A 21257-nucleotide genomic window follows, 5' to 3' on the forward strand; every position below is an offset into this window, starting at 1 on the left:
TATTTGCAACCCACTGTGAGTTGCTTCTTATAAGGTTTAACAGCCACGGTTTTAACTAAATTTTATTTATTTTAACCTTAGCGTGTTATAACGACTGTTATTTTTCTGTTAATTCCCATTTCTTCGCCATGTTAGTTAATATGACTTTTGTTATTGTAATTATATAAAAATATATTTTTTAAAATAAGTCTAAAAGTAAATGTCTAAGTTGTATTTACAAATTTCCGCACCAGAATAGGCAGCAGGCAACCGCGGATCGAAACAAGTCCCTGATTTATGGTTTTGTTGCAACTAATTATGGCTGTACAGCACACAGGTCCCAGGATTGCCGTAAAACTTAATTTGCTGGAATATGTTGAACAACAGTTGTTACATTCTGTTGTTTTATTAAGTTCAGCGGCCACGCTTTTTTAAGCCTTTTATTCCAGTATTTTCGCTCGTAGCGTGTTGATAACGACTGTTGTTTTGCTGCTAATTCTCTTCGTTGTTTTAATTAAACTTCGCTATCGTATTCAAAATATGTTCATTTAGTTGGTAGGTTATGTGTGTAAGTGACATCATAACAACTTGTATGAGGCAAACAAGGGGTTATGACGTAATAATAGAATTATTGATGTTTCACAGGGTGAGGTGTGACGTAATAATAGTTCTGACAGTTAAAGTGATTTTGAATAAAAACAAAAAACAGAATGTTTAAGTCGCGAAAATCGCGTGGGCAGCGTTAACCAGAGCATCGCATGTGACAAGCGAACGAAATCCCAGCAGATCTACGACGTTGGTCCGCTGAGAGTTCGAGCGAATTCGGGATGTAACGTCGATGAAAGACGAAAAGCGGTCCTTGCCTCGACAAGAAAGGACGAACCGCGCGATAGTAGATTTTATGGCGTATGGTGTTCTATAACACAGCTGTGGGTTGAAGTGGTTTCGAATATTTAAGCAAGGTACGACTTGACCGGTTACGTCACTTTGACCACGTGGTCAGCTCTCATCAATATTTATTTTAAATTTGATTAAACAGCGACCTCAGGTGAGCGGCCTAATTATGCGCCTCTATGACGTCATAGTTTAAACTTCTTTTAATAGCGGAATCGAAGATAAATAGGTTGCGTTACCCTGGGGGTCGAGATCCAAATTTCGTTACTTCGATTGTTTAATTGATTCGACATCGAGTTAAAGCGCGAGATTTGATTACATTTCCATTGTTCAATCCATAATTCGCTTTGTGACGTAACACAAACTTAACAAACACGTGGTAGCGCGCAAGAGCTAATTTTTTAAACGTTTCTTGATTTTTTTTCGATTTTTTTTATTAAAAAATAAAATAAATTAATATTTTGTTGAAATACGTCGAAACCGCGAAAACGCGATCGACGCAATTCAATTTGTAAATGAAATATCGACCAGTGGCGCCGATAGCGGATAATCCTCACAATTCTTGTGATAAATTAGTTTCTTACTCGGATAATCTGTGTGCCGGTTTGATTGTCGCACCCAAGGTGATTGGGGGGGGGGGGATATTACGTCATTATGACAAATAATTTCGATTAAAATTGGTAAAAATATAAATTAGGGGAGTTTTTAGTTTTGTTTTAAAAGATTTTATTTAAAAATTAAAAAAAAAATCGAAAATTTTTGAATTTGATCGATTAGCTGTAATTACGTCATCAATCCGCTTATTATGACGTCATACGTCGCCATATTGCGTCATAATCGGGCGTCAGAATGTCGTCACAAACCGTATTGTGTTGAATTAATTGGAATTATGAAACGCCGCTCGGTCGGGGGATTTGTGACGTCACAAACGTGAATGTTACGTCACAAACGGCGAACTCGGGCGAACTTTTAGCTTTGCGGATAATAAGGGTAAGTGACGCAACAATGACGCAACAATGTTGTCCCTTGTGACGTAACAGAGTGTATTGTAACCGTTGAATTGAGTCTCGAGGGACAAAAGTTGGGAAGGAACGCAGCGGTTGTTGTTGGTTGGTATGCTACCATGGTAGTTGTGTGTGCAATGTATGGCTATTGTGGGTGTATGTAAGTATGTATAGTTGGGTGTATTGTATATGTTTAATGTTTGGGTGTGGTTGTGGCACTATACTTATATATAGTAGGGTGGGGAAGATGGGACACCTTTAGCACATAACAATTAACAACGGTCTATGGGAGTCGTGGAAATACGGTTTTATAGTTCTTTGAATGTTCTTTGTTTAGTATCAAATGGGAGAAGAATATAGAATAAAAAGGTGTCCCATCTTACCCCACCCTACTATATATGGCGTATGGTTGGCTGGGTAGTAGTTTTGTGTGTTGGGTATACATGTGTGTGTGTGGTGTTGGTTGTGGCGAACTTGTATTTATCCCTGTTGATGCTTAAGAACCACCGTCGTTTTTTCACTAAATATTCAAAATCACAAACAATCTTTTTTTATTAAGACTTTGCCAGCATTTCGATTTTTTCCTCATATGAGAGAAAGCGACTCAAACGTCACTTGGTCATCCATTATGCATGAGGGCCGGCATGCGGGGGAAAAATCGACATTTTTGACGTCATAAATAACCCGAAGTTTGAACCGCGGGTTGAATATCCCGCCTCGTATCCGGTGATATAGTAGAGTGGGGGCAAGATGAGACACCCTTTCCATTCTGTTTTTGTCAAACAAAGAACATTTAAAGAATTATAAAACCGTATCCTCACGGCTCCCATTGACCGTTGTTGATTGTTTAAAACACGATCGTGGTATTTGGATATTATGTGCTATTCGTGTCCCATCTTACCCCACAGTAAGTTACATGTTTAGCAATCAAGTTAAACGACTTTGTTGTTGAAGTTGTGTTTGTTAAAACGGATGAGCGGAGGGCAATGAACATAAAAATAACATAAAGTATAAAGTAGTTCCGGAAATCGCGCGTTTTTACTGTTTAAATCAATTTTACAATGCGCAGAATAGTATTATTATGACGTAATAAAGTTACGCGAGGGTTAAAGCGACGAGATTTGTCGAACGCGAGAATAAAAGATCTGAAGCGACGCCGAGAGAAAAAAGAAAAAAGCGAAAATCTTGGTGGCAGTAAACTGTCCAGGGTTGCATGAACAGCATGCTGTGACTGTAGTGGTTGGACGTGCTGGTGGGTTTGGGGGTTATTAAGGGGTAGTGTGTATGACGTAATAATGCAGGTAGTGACGTCAGTATAGTAAGGTTGAGGTCAAAAGTTAAAAAATTAACAACACGTGTTAGTGGTTGTTGTATGGGGTTTGAGGTTTTATTTAATTTAATATTAATATTGTTGCTGTTTTTGTTGTTTAAAAGTTAGTTGGATTATTTTGTTGATTGTGCGAAATAATTGTTAAAAGATTTGAATTAACAAAATGGCGTTTTCGCGAACGCGCGTTGAGAGGGGGTATTTACAAATGACAGATTGTCAAGCATCGCATGAGGTTTAAACATCGCATACAATGTCCAAGCCCCGTAAAATAATGTGTTTGTGAAAAAGTACAAAAATAATTTTAAATTTTTTTTATCAAATTTCGGCCGGGTCAATTTTTTTCGAAAAGTTTCAAGTTTTTTGGAATTTGTAGCAGAGTGAGCTCGCTTGAGTTATTGCTAACAAGGCGTGGAGTCAGCTTTCAACAACTTCACTTGGAAGACCTCCAGTTATGGATGGTTGAACGAAACTTATCGACCAAAAAATGATTCAAAAATTTAGAAATTATTTAAAACTTTAAAAATTTCGCTGCAGAAATAAAGCAAGAATTAGCTGGTTGGTCCGTTGGGTTCCTTAGTTAAAGATCTGGCAGTCTGCCAGGGCCGGCGTCGGCAAAATAAAATATCTACAAAGCGAGCTACCGACAGGGTAACTGGAGACCATAACTTTCAATTCGGCCATTTTCAACAAAGCGACTTGACAACTTAAACTTTAAAAGTTCAAAAAAAACGAACGGATTCTTAAATTTTAACAACTTGTTCTTGAATATTCAATTCTTGGAATATTTCTCGCGTCGTTCTAGAATTATTCTGTTCGCATTGTGACGTCATAATATTGTTTTGTCAGCCCATTGTCAGTTTTCGCTTCAATGAATCCACGTGCGCTGTATAATAATGGGGATTGTGACGTTGTTTGTGTTGTTTGTTTGAAATAAACTTTATTGTGACGTAACACGTATGAGAAGATGTTGTTTGTTATGTCATATTTTTCTTAACTCTGTATAATGACGTCACAATCGCTGGATTGTTGCGAAATTCTAGAATTTTGATCTTTTCGTCGAATCGTGACCGCAAGAAAGCGAAGGAAATTCATTCATGAAATTCGGGGTAAAAATGCCGATTGTGACGTAATGAATCCTTGGCTCGACATCGCGATTCATCTAAGTGACGTCACAATAGGTTGCGGTCGTAGCATCGGCGGCATCCAGAGTTCCCACGACCCCCAGCTTCCTTGCTAGTGGTTTATTCACATTCACTAATCTTATTAACAATGAAATCGCAACGAATTAATAATCGTTAATCTCGTGTTGCTGCCGTTAAATAGCTACGCTCGCGACGTCGACTCTCAAACTAAAATGGTGGTCGCGCGTACAGCGTGTCGCGCGCTATATTTGTGACGTGTGTATGATGTAATAAAGAAAGGTTTTGTTAAGTTGAATTCCAGAACAAGTTGAATATTATAATTAATTGTTACGTCATAAAGATCGGGTGCTTTGGACATTGTTCGCCGAGATTGAAAGCGACGAAGGCGGCGCGGTTTGTTCCCGATGTCGCGACATGTCGCTGTCATTGTTGAGTGACAATAGAAGACAATTAAACCGATTGTCACAAATCGCGATGTCCAATTGTCACGTGAATGAATTTTTAATTTTACTCAAATTTTGATAAATCATGACATCATATTTTTATATCGCGTCACTTATTTTATTACATTATAAAGCGCGTATTATGACGTCACAGGCGTATGGCGTTGCAAATATTCTAGCAGCATAATAATTCATTATTATGTAACAATGCGATTGTTACAACGTCGTTCTGGCAATTGTCGCCTTCTGTTACGTCATAATGAAGTCGTCTTGCACGCGGTGGGGACGATAAATGTTTCATGGGGCGAATGCTTCGGCGCAACTCGTTTGCAGCCGAACGTAAACACAGGAAGGTGTAGGGCGATGCGTGCGTTGGGTTTGGTGAAATATATTTGTTAAAGTTGGTATTTAACGACTCATATAGTTTAAAGACGTTTTATATTTTCGATTTTTTGCCTGAAATTCGGCAAAACTTGATCAGAGATAAAAAAAAGTTGGAAAAAGAACGTTTTCATACCTAGATGAGCCGCTGAAAAATGAATTAACATTATGCCTGGTAGCAAAAGTAAAGGAAGATAATTGTCTGTTTGGATTTGGTAAATATTGGTAATGTTATACGCGTGTGGGGAGGTTAATTAACATGGGCGTGTGAAATGTAATTAGTTAATGTAGTTAGTCGTATCTGGATCGGAAGGCATTCATTTGCACTGTAGGCATTGAACTAGGAGGTTCACCACATCGAGGAATATTTGGTCGCGCTGCGGGGATTGAGGGCCTTGTAGTTGGGGGGAGGTTTGAAAGTTTCCCGAAGTAATATTAACTTTGTTGTATAGGACCCGTTGTTGCTGTTAGAGAGAATCGGAGAAAAAGTTTCGAGAGAAGCTTTAGATAAATTGATTCTGTCGCATTCGAGTATTACAACTTGTGTCTGTGACGTGAGCGAGTGAGGACAATTTACTGTGACGTCATAATAGCCAGCAATATAGGGGTGGAAGGTGAATACCCCGCTCTACAAGCGGAGAATTTCGAAATTTCAAACCTGGATCCCGGATACTCGCCGCCGTTGGCGGACGACTCAAGGTCGGGGTCGTTCACAAGTTTTATGAACGAATCATTCGCCATTTTCGGTCAGGACGAGAAACTGGGAGCAAAGATGGCGGACCCTCATGGAGGCTGCGTGTCGGCCTCGCTTAATTGCGGTAAGTTTGTGGGTTGTTTAATAAAGTAGGGGGGTTTGGGTTCGAAATCAGGCCAGGGTTGAAAATCCAGGGATCCCGGGTTCTAATCCAGGTCAGGGTTGGAGAACCAGGGATCCTGGGTTCGAATTCAGGCCAAGAACTAGCATTGTACGCGTAAGTGTCTTGAACAAAATTGCGGGTAAGTGCTTAAGCAGGAAAGGCAACAATTAACCTTAGGATTCAGTATATAGTGCGAAGACGGATACATTATTAATGGGGGGGCGACCTTTGTAAGCGCCTAACATTGGACTGGGCCGGGGGGTTGGGGCGCGATGTTCGCGATGAAATTGGATTTTTATCTTTTGGCAACAAAATTACCGTTCGCGTAGATCGCCATCTTTAAACCGCGCGGCGAATATCTCAAGCCATTGTCACGTCACAATCGGCATTTATTATTTATTTACGTCACAACGGCTTAATCTGAAGCTGCAAAAGGTATTTGTGACATCACAAAACATAACAATGAAGTTGTGTTAAAGCATTGTGAATCACAAATACGAGATAATATACATCGCTTATGTCGTCATAACCGCGTCGATGCAGCCGCGTAAATCGCACTCAATGTCCCATTCAAGCTGCTACGTCACAATCGCTATTCTTTCCCCACAATAGACAATGTTAGTTAACAATTTCCCGTGTGTGACGCAACAATTAAAACAATAAAGAACAATGCAGTGTATTCTAATACATTGTAGAATGCTCGCGTCATCTTACAGCGCACACCGCGGTTGCATCGAATGAATAATGCAACAACATATCGACCCGCATTCGATAAAATATCAGACTTTTATATTTTCCTTAAAGACCTCAAGTATTTTAACTTTTTTTCGAAAATCTTTTTTATTTTAATAATATTTTCGCAGTGACGTCATTAATTTATGACATCACCAGTGATATCATGACGTCACTCGATCAATATTAGCCAAGAGCAAAAATAGTGGATATTTTTCATTAATTCTTTATTTGTTTATTTAACCGGAAACAAAATGGCCGCCGGTGACCTGGTTGATTGTGACGTATATAACACGCAACACACGACTATTATGACGAAACACAGACTTGAATTGAAAATCTAGAACCCCGGTCACGTTATGGTAATGCTTATGACGAAATAATTGAAAGTTTTTGCGATTGTGACGTCATAATACCTTTATTGTTAGGCGATTGGTTAATTAGGACGCGTGTTCGTTTTTAATTGTGACGTAATAAACATGAAATTAAACGAGATTGCCAAAGTTAAATGATGCATTATGACATCATAATATATAACTTTTATGTGATTCTAGAAAAGACGAAACCGCGAAAGTAGAACAAGACGATTGTTAACAAAGCTACGTCATAATCCATAATCAACACGCGAATCGCGTCGCTAAGTATCCGCACCTGTGACGTAACAATACTAAGACACAGGCAAACTTCGATATCGCTAAAATATATGATTTCTATGCGATCGCGATTAAGTGGTTTTAATTGTTCGCTAGCAAAGTGGTTTGTGGAGATTAATTTGAGGTAATGTAGTTTAGAACCAACTTATTGTAAATTATCTAAAGTGGTCACATGTATACGCACGTGTATATGGATTAATTAAGGGGGGTCATTAAGTGTAAAGTCGCTAATCCCCCTCACCCGTGAGACTTTAGTCATTAACAAAGTGTTTGTTAATTGATCGACAAAGTGGGTCGCGGTGTAATAGTTGCTGCATTATGACATAACATGCATTATAAATGTGACGTCACATTGAATAAACAATCGTCTATATTTGGATTTTAGGACTTGAGATAAAAAAGTTAAAATATGTTTGGGTCTTGATGGCTTGTAACTTTTGTTGGGGATTATTTTGTTAATTGTTGGGAGGGTCAGGTTTTTAAGAGCTTTGTTAAGCGTTAAATAAAGAAAGAAAGAAATTTAAATAAATTAATTTAATTTTAGATTGAACTTTCTTAAACACAGAAATAAAATAAAGTTTTTGTTTGGCCTCGAGTTTGTGGTGGGTTGGGGGTTAGCGACGACTTTTTAGAAAGTTCTCAGGGTTGTGGGGTTTGCAGGGGTTGGGGGTTGGGGGGGAATAAAATATTTTTCTTCGCTTCATTTTATCCGAAAGCTCTGATCGAGTTTTCGTCTCGTTTGTTTTGTCACAGACGCGGTTGTAGGCTAAACATAAACGAGATGAGGCGTCGCGATGTTCCATTGTTTGAAGCGGTTTGTCGCCCGATGCATCGATTGTTGCTAACTATCCGTATTATTACGTCACAATAAAAAAAATCGCTGATTCTTCGATATTTCTAGAATTTTTATATTTATAACGTAACAATATAAATGCGTGTATTGGTATGACGTAACAGTTAATTCTTATATACCTTTGTGACGTAATAAACAAAATATCGCGCCGTTTGTTCTTAACAATGGAATCCGCAAAACATTTTTGGAATTTCTTGATTATTTTCCTGTCGGATTAAAAATCGCGGACGCCGCGTATTATCGCGTCGACGTCGAAGTCTTTATGTTTAATGAATGAAGGCAGTTGTAAGAGACGCGTGTAACTCGTTCGCGCCTAAACGGGGTTCGCTGACACTTTTTAAAGAAATTAGTTTTTTTACGATTCCCAGCCCTTTGCCAGTTTCGCAGTTTTTATATTTTTTTAATTTTTGTTGCAAAATTGGAACAGTTTTAATATTTTCCGCCAAATCCTAACATTTTGCGAATTTTAACATTTTTTTGCAATAATTGCATTTTTGGTGAAATTTCAATATTTTATGAAAATTTTAAAGTTACTTCTCGAAGAGTTAAAATCACTCCACGTCAAACTCGAATGTTTCCACTGTCACACCCTCGCTCATAAAATTTTAACTTGGGGTGAAAAGTTCATCTAGATATTTATCTCCCCCCCCCCCGGACCGCCACCCCATATTTGAAGAAAAACTTTTCGCGAAACTTTTACATAATATAGAACTGTGGGGTAAGATGGGACAAGTTTTCATTCTGTTGTATCGTCCCATTTGGTAGTAAACAAAAAATCATTAAAGACACGATCAGGGTTTTGGGTGCTAACGGTATCCATCTTACCCCACAGTAATATAACGTTAACTGTTTTGAATTGCATGAATCTGGTTCCTATCTATAATGCTTATGAAGTTGGAATTAAATAACAGTCAGGGTCAAGCGGAATATGTTGCAAACAAAATCAAGCTCAAACAATAGTTTATTATTAAATTCATATTTCCCCTTATGACGTCACAAACCATTATCGTTACCGCAATCACGTGTGCGCGCTCATGCGTGACTTATTGTTTGTTTCCGGATAATCAGGAAATCCGTTTATTACGTCATATTACCGGTTGTTCTTCCACGCTACAACGCGCAAAGCCGCCATAACGCGATCGTCGCGACAATTCTCGATTTTTGACTCTTTGTCAGCGCCATTTTTCTTTGTGACGTAACAGAGTGCGTGAATACGTCATAATACCTGCTGTGACTTAACAATGATCCCAAACAGATTGTGAACAAGGATAACAGATGTGATTATGAGCGGACAATGAGAATTATTACTAAACGATGACTGGGGTTGTTACGTCATGTTTATGATGACGTCATTATTCATGACGTAGTAAACAAAAGTTATAACAAAGCATCCAATTGCAATATACATTGTACTAACTTGGTGTAAGATGGATTAGCACATGATATCCCATATTACTTGCGCGTGTTTTCAGCGATTATAACAACGGTGTTTTAAAGTCGTGAGGATACAATTTTTAATTCTGTGAATATTCTTTGTTGACTACCAAATGGGACGACAAAATGAATAAAGATGTCCCATCTTACCCCAGCTTACTATATAAACGATTTACAAACAAATTTAACCAAGTTTTCCTTACAGACCCCTGCCGCATCCCTCTATGCGTAGGATGTGGCTCCCCTATACACGACCAATACATACTACGTGTCGCTCCCAACCTTGAGTGGCATGCTGGTTGCTTAAAATGCGCTGATTGTGGTCAATACTTGGACGAGACGTGCACGTGTTTTGTAAGGGATGGGAAAACGTATTGTAAACGGGATTACACAAGGTGGGTCCTTATATGGTGTGGTGTCATGAGGTTCTGACGTCACGAGGTTGTGACGTCATGAAATTATGACGTCATGATTATGTGACGATATGTATATTTGACGTAAAAATATTTTAATAATATAATTTTGTGATGTTACATTTTTGTGACGTTATAATTGTATAGTGTTGCGACGTCACAGAGTGCTAAATAAATGACGTTCTCGAAAACATCGACATATGAAAGTTAGCGAAACATGGGCATAGCTCTCTTGTTGTCAAGTTTATTAATATTGTATCGCCTGTGTTCTAATTGCGCGTCGTATTTCCACCGTTTGTTGCAACATCAATTATTCATTATTTGCAATGTGTTAGTAACATAAGGCGGCCATGGCGCACACCGCTGTTCTATTGTGACGTCATAAATAGTGCGGTTCGAGAGGTTACATGTTCTACAAATCTAAACTATTTTGCAAATATTACGTCATAATCGCATTATTTGAACATAAGTCAACATTATTACGTCACAATTATCATTCAAAACAAACAATCGTCCATTGGGGGCGATTGTGAGAATACAGGAGGATACTGTTACGTAATAAACCCCCATTATTGGACAGTAAACTGAATAATAGTCGAACAAATACGAGAATAAATCTTGGATATCACAATCGCGGCCACCCAACGTCACAATCCCTTGTGTTTATCCATAATTACATGAACTTTGACCCAAACCGTCGCCTGGTGGCGCCAAATATAGTCCATGACGTCATACAACGGTGTCAGGGGAACAACTATAAAGATGAGAAAGCCTAATTGTGACGTGGCGGGTTTAACACAAAGAAATTGGGAATTATTTCAATTGTTTCGTCATAGACCACGTGTTCGAATCCGTGCCAAGGTGGAATGGAAATAATATATTTGAACTCACATAGATATCGTATTAATTCAACGTAAATGTTAAATTATTGGGCAAAACACTTAATGATAATTCCTCCAACCGAGTGGTCACTTGTGGGTTGTCTAAATTATCAACCATACAGAAAAACAATCACCCAAAGTTACATACGTGGTAACTCGTAAGCGGGTACGAGGTGTATGAAACGGAACACCCGTGTTATAACGATTGTTTGCCCGCTATGTGAGGAAAAATACTCTTTCAATGCGGATCAATATAGATAACGACAGAACAAGTTTCATTGCTTCACTCATCATCACATCATATACAACATTAATGTTCATGAGGATAAACAAGTTGCATTCATTTAATCTAACGCACTAATAAATTGCACTCACACATCATAGACGTCATATATATATATGATAACACCGGAAGTTATAAAACTTTTCGAATTTTCATCATTGTGACGTAATGAATGACTTCCCGATTGTCGGGTATTCCCAAGAGGGGGAATTCCCAGGGGGGCGCATACCATCGATAATGGAACAGCGATAGGCGCGATGCAAAACAAGAATTCAAATGTTGCTGCATAATTGGACGTGTATGTCGTCACTATCGACCATTGTAACATATGCTGGGATTGGTTGAAATGAATTCAAAATTTCCCGCGTTTTTCAATTATGTGTTTGGTGAATATTTTCCACTGATGATGGACCAAGTTACTGTCTAGATACTAAACACATGATCAGCAGATGTTTCGGACAGTAACTTGGTGGATAGTAACCTCTTTTACACTGATGATGGACCAAGTTACTGTCTGGATACTAAACTCATGACCAGCAGATGTTTCGGACAGTAACTTGGTGGATAGTAACCTCTTTTACACTGATGATGGACCAAGTTACTGTTTGGATACTAAACTCATGATCAGCAGATGTTTCGGACAGTAACTTGGTGGATAGTAACCTCTTTTACACTGATGATGGACCAAGTTACTGTCTGGATACTAAACTCATGATCAGCAGATGTTTCGGACAGTAACTTGGTGGATAGTAACCTCTTTTACACTGATGATGGACCAAGTTACTGTCTGGATACTAAACTCATGATCAGCAGATGTTTCGGGCAGTAACTTGGTGGATAGTAACCTCTTTTACACTGATGATGGACCAAGTTACTGTAAAAATAAATGTAACTAGTTTGTCCTCGCGTTTTTAACACTGATATTTTCACCCAGGTTATTCGGAACAAAATGCAACAAGTGTGGTCTCTGCTTCAGTAAGAACGACTTTGTAATGCGAGCCAGAGACAAGATATATCACATACAATGTTTTAAGTGTGTGGCTTGTAGCAGGCAGTTAATACCAGGGGACGAATTCGCTCTAAGAGACGACGGTTTGTTCTGCAAAGCTGACCATGAAGTTGCAACATCCGGGGACATGATGGGTGAGAATGACGTGTACATGACGTCATGAGTTGATGACGTTATTAGGCTTCAAAAATACGTTTTTTTGTGGATTTTGTTTAATGACGATGTCATTAGTTGATTATTACGTCAGCGATCGTAACAAATGTGGTTGTGACGACATTTACTGTGATTCTAATTATTAAAATCTTATGAAAGAAATTCTAAATCTTTGTCAGCTGCGCTTGTTACGTCATAATGTTATTTCAAGCCAGCAAAAACGCGCGGCGCAAATTGTCGCGAAAATATTTAAGTCGTTGCAATGAATGGTTGAGTTGAATGTAATTGGGGAGTTATTAAGGTAGTTTGGGAAGAATGGACGACTGTTTACGCAAAACAGAGTTTACTTGGTAGTTTCTCCTGAGTCTATCGCGAGGTTGGCTAAGATTGCAATCAGGTTAACAGTCGCAATGGCTCGCTATATACACAACGGTTCATACCTCGCATAGTTTATAATGCACGCCCCGAGCACCGGTACGAGTGAGAATATTACAGATGCGAGGATAATGTCTTTGATCTTTTAACTTGGGCGGAATGTAAGAAAGTCAAGACTAAAGTTCATGGCCCCGGTTTGTGACACTGAATATCCAATGTAGAAAATATCTCCGCTTATGCTGTATGAATATGAGCAACCGTCTAATTATTGTGATAACGATCCAACGTTGAGTCGGCTTTGAAGTTCGCATGTCACCTTGAGACGTTGTGTTTATTTGTTCGCATCCAGATAAGCTTCGCTTGCTCACAAACCGTCCTTTCGCAAAACCGGCCCTCAATGGTTGTCGCCATTTTTAAACCACCTTTCCGCCAATTTTAACCAAATCCGATTTTAATATTTTCAACGGAATAAAGCTCGCACGACCTTTTCAACAAAAACTCCAAAATTTAAATATTTAATGAGAAAATCTTCGACCAGTATTCAGTAAAAACTTTATAAAATATTCCCTCCTTTAAATCCGTCCCCGTGGTTGCCGTTTCCTGTCTAAAATATTTGACCAAAATTTTAAAATTCCGTTAAATTTGTTCCGCTCCAATGATAATTAACTAAATAATGTCGAAGCATTTTTTCTTCTCTCAAAAATATTCAAATTTTCATTCTTTAAAAAGTTCCGATATTTTATCTTTTTCCAAAATTGATGATTTTTTTTTCTTCCAGTTCACGACGGCCACATGATTCCGGGAATTCCCCAAACCCCGAACCCTCAAGGGGTCATCAGCCCTCAAATGGGGGGCGAGAGGGTGATCAGCCATCGGTCGGGTGGGCACAGTGGGGGGCAAAGGCGAAGCAAAGATGCGAAGACGACGCGAGTTAGGACAGTGCTCAACGAGAAACAACTCCACACGCTTAGAACTTGTTACGCGGCCAACTGTCGACCTGACGCTCTAATGAAAGAACAACTCACAGAAATGACTGGACTATCTTCGCGTGTAATAAGGGTTTGGTTCCAAAACAAAAGATGCAAAGACAAGAAACGTTCCATAGCTTTGAAACAAATCCAGGAGCAGCAAGCGAAGCAACAGCATAATAACGAACAGGTGGGATACTAACGGTACAGGGTTCGAACCCCGGGGTGATTTATGATTACATTTATAACGGAACAAACAAATAAAGCGGCCACAGCGGTGTCGAACCTCGCTGCTATATTCAGGTGAACAAACACCCAACATTCAAACCCCGCGATTAATTTCGAATCCATGTTCGCGTAGTCATTGATGATGCGTTAATCACCCTTTGTTACGTGTGAGCTACTGTAGCGACGACGACGATTAAACATTAACTTTAAGAAACCGATGATTCCAACCAAAGGGGTGATACGTCATAGCGGGCCACCCCTCCCCAGAAAACCGTTGCTATGGTTACAGCACAAAAATAACTTCAACATTGAGTATTGGTCGCCACAAAGTTTTAAACACTTTAGATTTAATTCGAAACCTCCGACTTGGTCCTCATACTTACTGTGTGTAGTGTTTACCTGCGGTACAAAGTTTATCCTCAGCCGTATGTTGGCTGGGTAAGCAAACACGGTTAGATAAGCTTGCTTGTACGCGAGGACAGATCAAACAAAACGTTTGGTGAAAATTTCGTGTCTTGACTTGGCCTGGAATTCCAATCTGACTGAAAGTTTTGAAATAATAAAAAAATCCAGAATTCTTGAGTTGAAATTCAAACTATTGACATGTTTTAAAACATCATAATACCAATTCTTAATCACAATTGTTCATTCCAAACGTCCGAATCAACTTTGTTTCCGTCATTCTTACAAAACAATCCAGATATTTTAAAAATAAACAACTTAAAAGTTTTTTAATTTCATCCTAAGCTCCATAAAACGTTAATTTTACCCTAAATTTTCTTGAATTTTAGGGTAATAACGTCCAGGGTTTATCAGGGATGAACGGAGTCCCCATGGTTGCATCAGAACCTGTAAGAAACGACAACTCAGTTAGTGTAGCTCCTGTTGAAGTGAGGAACTACCAGCAACCAGCTTGGAAAGCACTCAGCGACTTTGCTCTTCAAAGCGAAATAGAACAACCGGCCTTCCAACAACTGGTGAGTTACATTCACAAATATAAAACACAAGATTCCATTATTCTTACGCACCCAGAATATATAAGACAACTTGAATATTGCATTTCAAACAACATGTTGCTTCTGCTACAAGGCATAACTGAATGTAAGGCAGATTTTCTCGGCTTTTCCAGTGTAAAAAAACAGTAATTTCACTTCAAAGTTTCGTCCGCCATTCACAAGGCTTAATTAGACTTGTGATAATATTTTCCAAATTAGCAAAACTTTTAAAACACAAGATATCTTCCTTGACCACAATAGAGCACGACAGCACGACCCTTAACATTGCAAAAATATAACTCAATTCCTAAATTCCAATGTTCTTGTCCTTTCACGTGACAGTTTGTTGCAACAAATAACTTAACTTCGCAAAAGTTTGCAGCTAAACTATTCAGTTTTAAATTCCTGATAAATGATAAAAATCTCCAACTTTCAATCAAAACAATTTTCGCCACAAATTGTCCACAACAGCAAATTGAAACAACTGAAACAATGCAAACAACCCAATTATTAAACACCAAAAAGTCCATATTATCAGCATATTATATCACGATGCAGTTATACTGGCCCGACCATTACAACAACAAATATAGTAAACTCGGTATACATGTTTATATAAGAACTCTTATATTAGCTACCTTCCAGTATTGCAACCAAATAATTCAAATCTTAAAACTGATATAATTTTCTGACTTTTCAATATTACGACAAACTTCGACCACAAATTGTTCACAACAAGAAATTGCATCAACTCATTATTTGTGACCAAGTAACCGATTCCTTTCATTCTAGATGAACAACTTTTCCGATCAAGGTCAAGGCTCGATATCCGATTCGTCCGAAATCAGTAGCATTCCTTCAGTTTCCTCAGCCAGCATGGATTCGACCACATGTTCCACCCCGCACACAGTCGAATCAACTGTACCGGCGTGTAGCTAACACGACAAACAATTACAAACATTCATCATACGTTTGTGTAGATTCGTAGTTTTTGTTAGACCCGCAATATTGTCCCATCTGCAAAATGCAACCAAAGAAGAAAATATTCTTCTGGCAACTAACTTATATAAGCTGCTTAAAACTTAAGCGGCAAATTGTTTCCTTCCCGGATCTTACACACAAGCCATAGGCAGTGTTGCCGAGTATTTAACGCAGTGTTGCCGATTGTTCCAATTTTTGTGTTCCCAAGTAATATAAACCACGTCATTATGACGTCACAAAAATGACGTAGTTCCACGTCACAATCAAACCAACAAGCACAATCAACAAAAGACAAATCTCGTTATTTTTAGATACGGTGCGTAGTATGCATGTCGTCTTATATTTTGTCTCATTGTGGTCGCAATTTACAAAATAAAATCAAAAATAAAGAAAAACTTTCATTCACTTAATTTACAAAGTCAAAATTTGAGGTTTAGATAAACCATTTTTTAAAAAAGTTTTCGGAATTCGTTTTGAGTAGGTTCGAGCGCGTGGCGTGCATCATGTGGGGTCCCGGGTGAATTTTGACCCCAAGTTTCACGCATGGGTGGCGGGCCCCCCAACACATTCGCCCCACACAAACAGGGTACGTTGGGGCCGGGGGTTAATTTTCGCTTAATCGCACAAACTATTTCGATGCACCGCAAAACTAAAAACACAGCGGCTACAAAATTTGTGAAAGTTGCGTCAATTATCCCAATTTTACAAAACTAAAGACTCGTGTTCTTTATGAACAAACAGAGATATGTTACGTCACAGACACCCACTGTTCAAAGTTTAAAACCACTGGAGTGTGACCAACATTATTTTTATCAAAACATAAAAATAGTAAAAGTCAAAACACCATACTTTTTTTGTAATTACTGCTTGATTTGTTTTTAATCAACTGCAACTCACTGTGAGTTTATTGTATTGTAGGTTTGGCTGCCACGCTTTTATTGTAGGTTTAGCTGCCACACTTGGAACTTTTACTCAAGTAGTTTTTACTGTAGCGTGTTTTAACGACTGTCGCTTTTTGGGCACTGACAAAAAAATGAAAAAAGTTGTTTTGTTGACTCGCTATCGTATATTCGAAGAGATAAATAAAACTCGTGTCAATGAATAATGTATTTTTAACATTAGGACAAGATTCTTATCAATGGTTGATATATCTTATGTCGGTTGGACGTCGTGTTAGTTTGGTTTGGATGTTGTTAACATGGAAGTTCTAACACTGGGTGTGTTTGGCGACATTATGTGGGACATGCGGGGTTGGGACCGCTATTTATGGGGGGGGGGACGCCATTTATTGGAGAGGGGGGTGCCAGAATAGAGGGTGTGGGGGGGGGGCGTTACAAAAGAAGATGGCAGATCACAAATTAATATCCTTTTTACAACCGAAATTTTAAAAGCAAAGTCACAATATTTTGTTTGCAATATATACAATTATTTATCCAATTATGTACATACAACGTGTTACGTCACAAACAAAAACAACAATAAAAAACGTAATATACTGTGACGTAAAATATTCGTTTGTTACGAGCTGATAAGCGTGACGTCACATTTACGAGGTACAACCTTAACATGAAGTTTACGAGAATTTTTTCCGCTTATCGAGTTACGAAAATTATTTTCCTCAAAACGACTCGTTCTGTGTGTGGGGTGGGTGGCCATTTTAACGAAAAATATCCATAAATTTGTGGAAACGAAAAATGCCCAAAAAAATTGAGGAAAATAATTTTTGACAAATATTAAATAAAATTCATCTCCGTTTTTTTGCTGCTGATCGCCAAAGTTTTTATGAATGGGCCAAGTTTTGATTCATAAAATATTAATTCGCCAAATACGTCACAGCCATTTTGGAACCAAAATATGTCGCGCGCCAAGCTGTTACGTCACAATACCCATTATTCATCGCAAAAATGGCGACAAAGAAAATTTTCGGTTTTGAAAATCAAAAAATCGCGTTTCGTTTGTTACATCGCGTGAGGTGTTTATGACGTAACAGACGAAGTGACAGGCAACCAATCACTGACACGTCATTAGTAAGTTGACACTTGACACTTGTCACTCGGTGTAAAATGTTAGAACTCCACTTTTTGATCTAACTATCTAAACTCACAATAGCGATTGTTTTCGAATAAAATCATCGAATCGACAACAAGAGAAATGAGAAACCACTTGTTCTCGCTTTGTTACGTAACAATGGCAACTGTGAATTTTCAATGCATGACGTTTATACAAACAAGCGAGCTCACAAAGCGACCAAGATAAACAGCGGCAATGCATAAAAGAAAGATCTCGGGTTCCAGCATGGATCCTTCTTTTATTTTTCGCGACAAAACGCGATTTGATTGTTGTTTCTAAGCAACAATAGAAGAATTAAACCCCCGGGTGACGAGAGCATACAACCAAGTGACAAAATCTTTAGAAAAACTTTGTTCTAGTAAAAGTTTGTGGTAAAAATACTTGAAGTTTTCAATGGAGTCACTTAACTGCTGAATGAGTTGAAATATGACCCTCCCCCCCAAACCCCCCGAACCCCCAAATCCCCCTAAAGTTTCGCAACTCGTGTCGTTTCGGAAACCGTGTGACGTCACAATTAAAAAGATCTAATTCGCGACAGCAGTTGTTATTTTTAGCACAAACTGTTAATACAACTAAATAAAATTTTATTTTTATCACAAAATCTAAAAATTCGAGAAAATAAATTAAACAATCGAGAAACAAAAAGGACTGACGTAACAATCAAACCGGGAAATATAGCAATTGAACATTCGAGATCAAAGACGCGAAAATGGCGCCAAATATTAAATTGTAGAATTTTACAACTTCTTTCCGACCACGTGGTTGCTTTGATCACAATGTGTGCTCTATGACGTAGACAAACACTTTTTTTTTAATATGTCAATTCAACTGTGACGTAATAAAGAAATTGTAGAACAAAGTAACAAAACGATTTCGAATTTCCGAATCTACCATTTTGATCCGAAGACAAATCCCGAATAAACAATTGTTACGACACAATCGACAAGTGAAGATAGACAAAGTGTAAATAGTCGCACTGTGACGTCACAATAGAATATCGAACGCAAGATTTTTTACGATTCTTACAAAAACACATGACATCGTTTGATAAACCGGGTATTGTGACGTCACAGAAGCCATTGTTGCCTCACCGAGGTGTTTGTGGAGAGGCGCCTCTTGGCCGGTCGAACATTTGATGACGTAACAAGGGAATTCCCCACGACATAGTTGCCATTGTGACGAAACAAAGGCGGGGTTCGTTTATTGACGTTTCCGTCGAAGCGTGGAAGAACATTTTGAAAAAATCGAGAAATAAAAAAAGGTACGCAGTTTTTGGAAAAAGTAAAAATTCGCGTCGTGTCGCGTGAAATCGCGAAGAACAATCGAAGTTGTTTTTCAATTGTTTGTATAACAATCACCCCGAACCCCGTGATGGGCGTGTAGGGTTGGGGGGAAGGGCCACAAGTACGAGGTTATTGAAAGCAAGCAAAGCGATAAGTTAGCCTGCTTATCCCATCGACCCATAACGATCCCACAACACACGAGGCTGCTAGTAACAACTTTCATATTTTCGCGTTAAATTTAGAATTACACAAGAATTTATAAAACCGGGTTTAAAATAGAAGCAAAATTTGTAATTTTTTGAGATTATTTAATATGACTACAGAATTATAAACTCCAATGTTTTTATTAATTACGTCGTAGTAAAGCTAAAATAACAATCACCTATAAAGTCACATACGTGGTAACTCGTAAGCAGGCACGAGGTGTATGAAACAGAACACCCATGTTATAACGACTGTCGTGCCCCGCCATGCGAGGAAAAATAGATTGATATTTATGTGTTCTTGAGCTGTAAATAAAATATTAATTATGTTTGTATATGCCGCGAACAATTACAACTTACCTACAAACGAATTTCTTCTAAAAATAACAAACTTTTTGTTTTTTTAGACTTTTTTGAAACTCAGTCAAGCGGGACGAAACGTGACAAATTGACTTGTGATGTCATAAACGTCGTGTTCGCTTCGAAATTTTCCCAGGACATTTCATAAAACATAGAAATCGTAAAAAATCGATCGTGGTTCGAAGTATTTTGAATATTAGAAATTACTTTTCTGGTAAAATGTTGCCAATATTGTAACAATGTTTCTGCGAACCCTGATATTGACTCGTCGCATTGCAGACGAAACGTTGGTGCAGAAAATTTATTTTTTGCAGCAAAGTGTTTAAAGATTTTTGAAGGAACTTTTTTGTTTAAATAAATATATTGTGGAATTAAAAGAATATAAATTGTTGCAAAAAAATAACTTTTTTTACGAGAAGAGCAATTTCCAATATTGGTTATGCGTGCTGGCAACAGCAGTAAAATATTTTCTTTGGGTGGTCTTTTCATATTTGCACCAGGTGTCGGGGCGGTCGTGGAATCTACGCGGGAGTTCGGGGCTCAGTTGGCGGCCGAATATTCGATCAAAGCCCGATCTCCCGCTGCGTGTCGCGGTGTCATTGTTACCGTGCCGCTATTTCTTTATGACGTCACATATAATGACGAATCGGTGGTACAACTGTTACGTCATAATACCCGCAGAGCGTGGACTCGAATCTTGAATGAGTAACTATGACGTCACACGCTGCGTGCGTCATATTTTAAATTTCTCATTTTGAGCAAAAATCGATAAAGAATTTGGCGAATGTATTTTAAATCACGTGACCGGAGATAAGCCTTTCAAAGGGCGCCGTTAGTGGCGGGATAAGACCCAGACACGAATCGCGGAGATTTTTATCGAAAAAACATTTTCTCCTGGCTTGTTTGTGACTCATGTGTAGCTATTGTGACGTAGCTTAACATATTCGAGTATTTTCATAAGATATGTTGCAATTTTTTATTAAACATTATTTTATTCTTTAAATTCCTTCATACTTTGTTTTAATCAACTCACTGTAAGTTTTTTGTATGTTGGGTTTGGCAGCCACGTTTTATTTGAAACTTCAAGTAATTTTTACCCGTAGTGTGTTTTAACGACTGTCGTTTTGCTGCTAATTCCTTCTTCTTGCTGTTTACTTCCCTTTGTCGTTTGAATAATTTGATCTTCGCTATCGTACCCAGAACAATTTAGGAAAATCTTGCAGTTTGGGGTAAGATGGTTCATTTTCTATTAACGTCCCGGTAGTGAACATAGAATGTTTACAAAAATAATAAACTATAATGTCATCGCAACGTCGCAAATTCGTCGAAGTCACCGCTACAAACCCAGCAATA

The 21257-nt window shown here is 38.3% G+C and overlaps 1 protein-coding gene across 1 annotated transcript; it reads left to right on the top strand.

Moving 5' to 3' along the window:
• Positions 1-5639: 5639 nt before the first annotated feature.
• On the top strand, positions 5640-16373 carry isl (LIM homeodomain protein; the record flags this gene model as incomplete). The annotated part of the gene is given in 7 exon segments (NM_001032595.1): positions 5640-5991; positions 9908-9911; positions 9914-10097; positions 12214-12422; positions 13595-13974; positions 14804-14989; positions 15800-16373. Coding segments are annotated over 7 exon segments (1143 nt in total).
• Positions 16374-21257: the final 4884 nt, after the last annotated feature.

Source organism: Ciona intestinalis, unplaced genomic scaffold (genome assembly GCF_000224145.3).
Source record: "Ciona intestinalis unplaced genomic scaffold, KH HT000074.2, whole genome shotgun sequence".
NCBI lineage: Eukaryota > Metazoa > Chordata > Ascidiacea > Phlebobranchia > Cionidae > Ciona > Ciona intestinalis.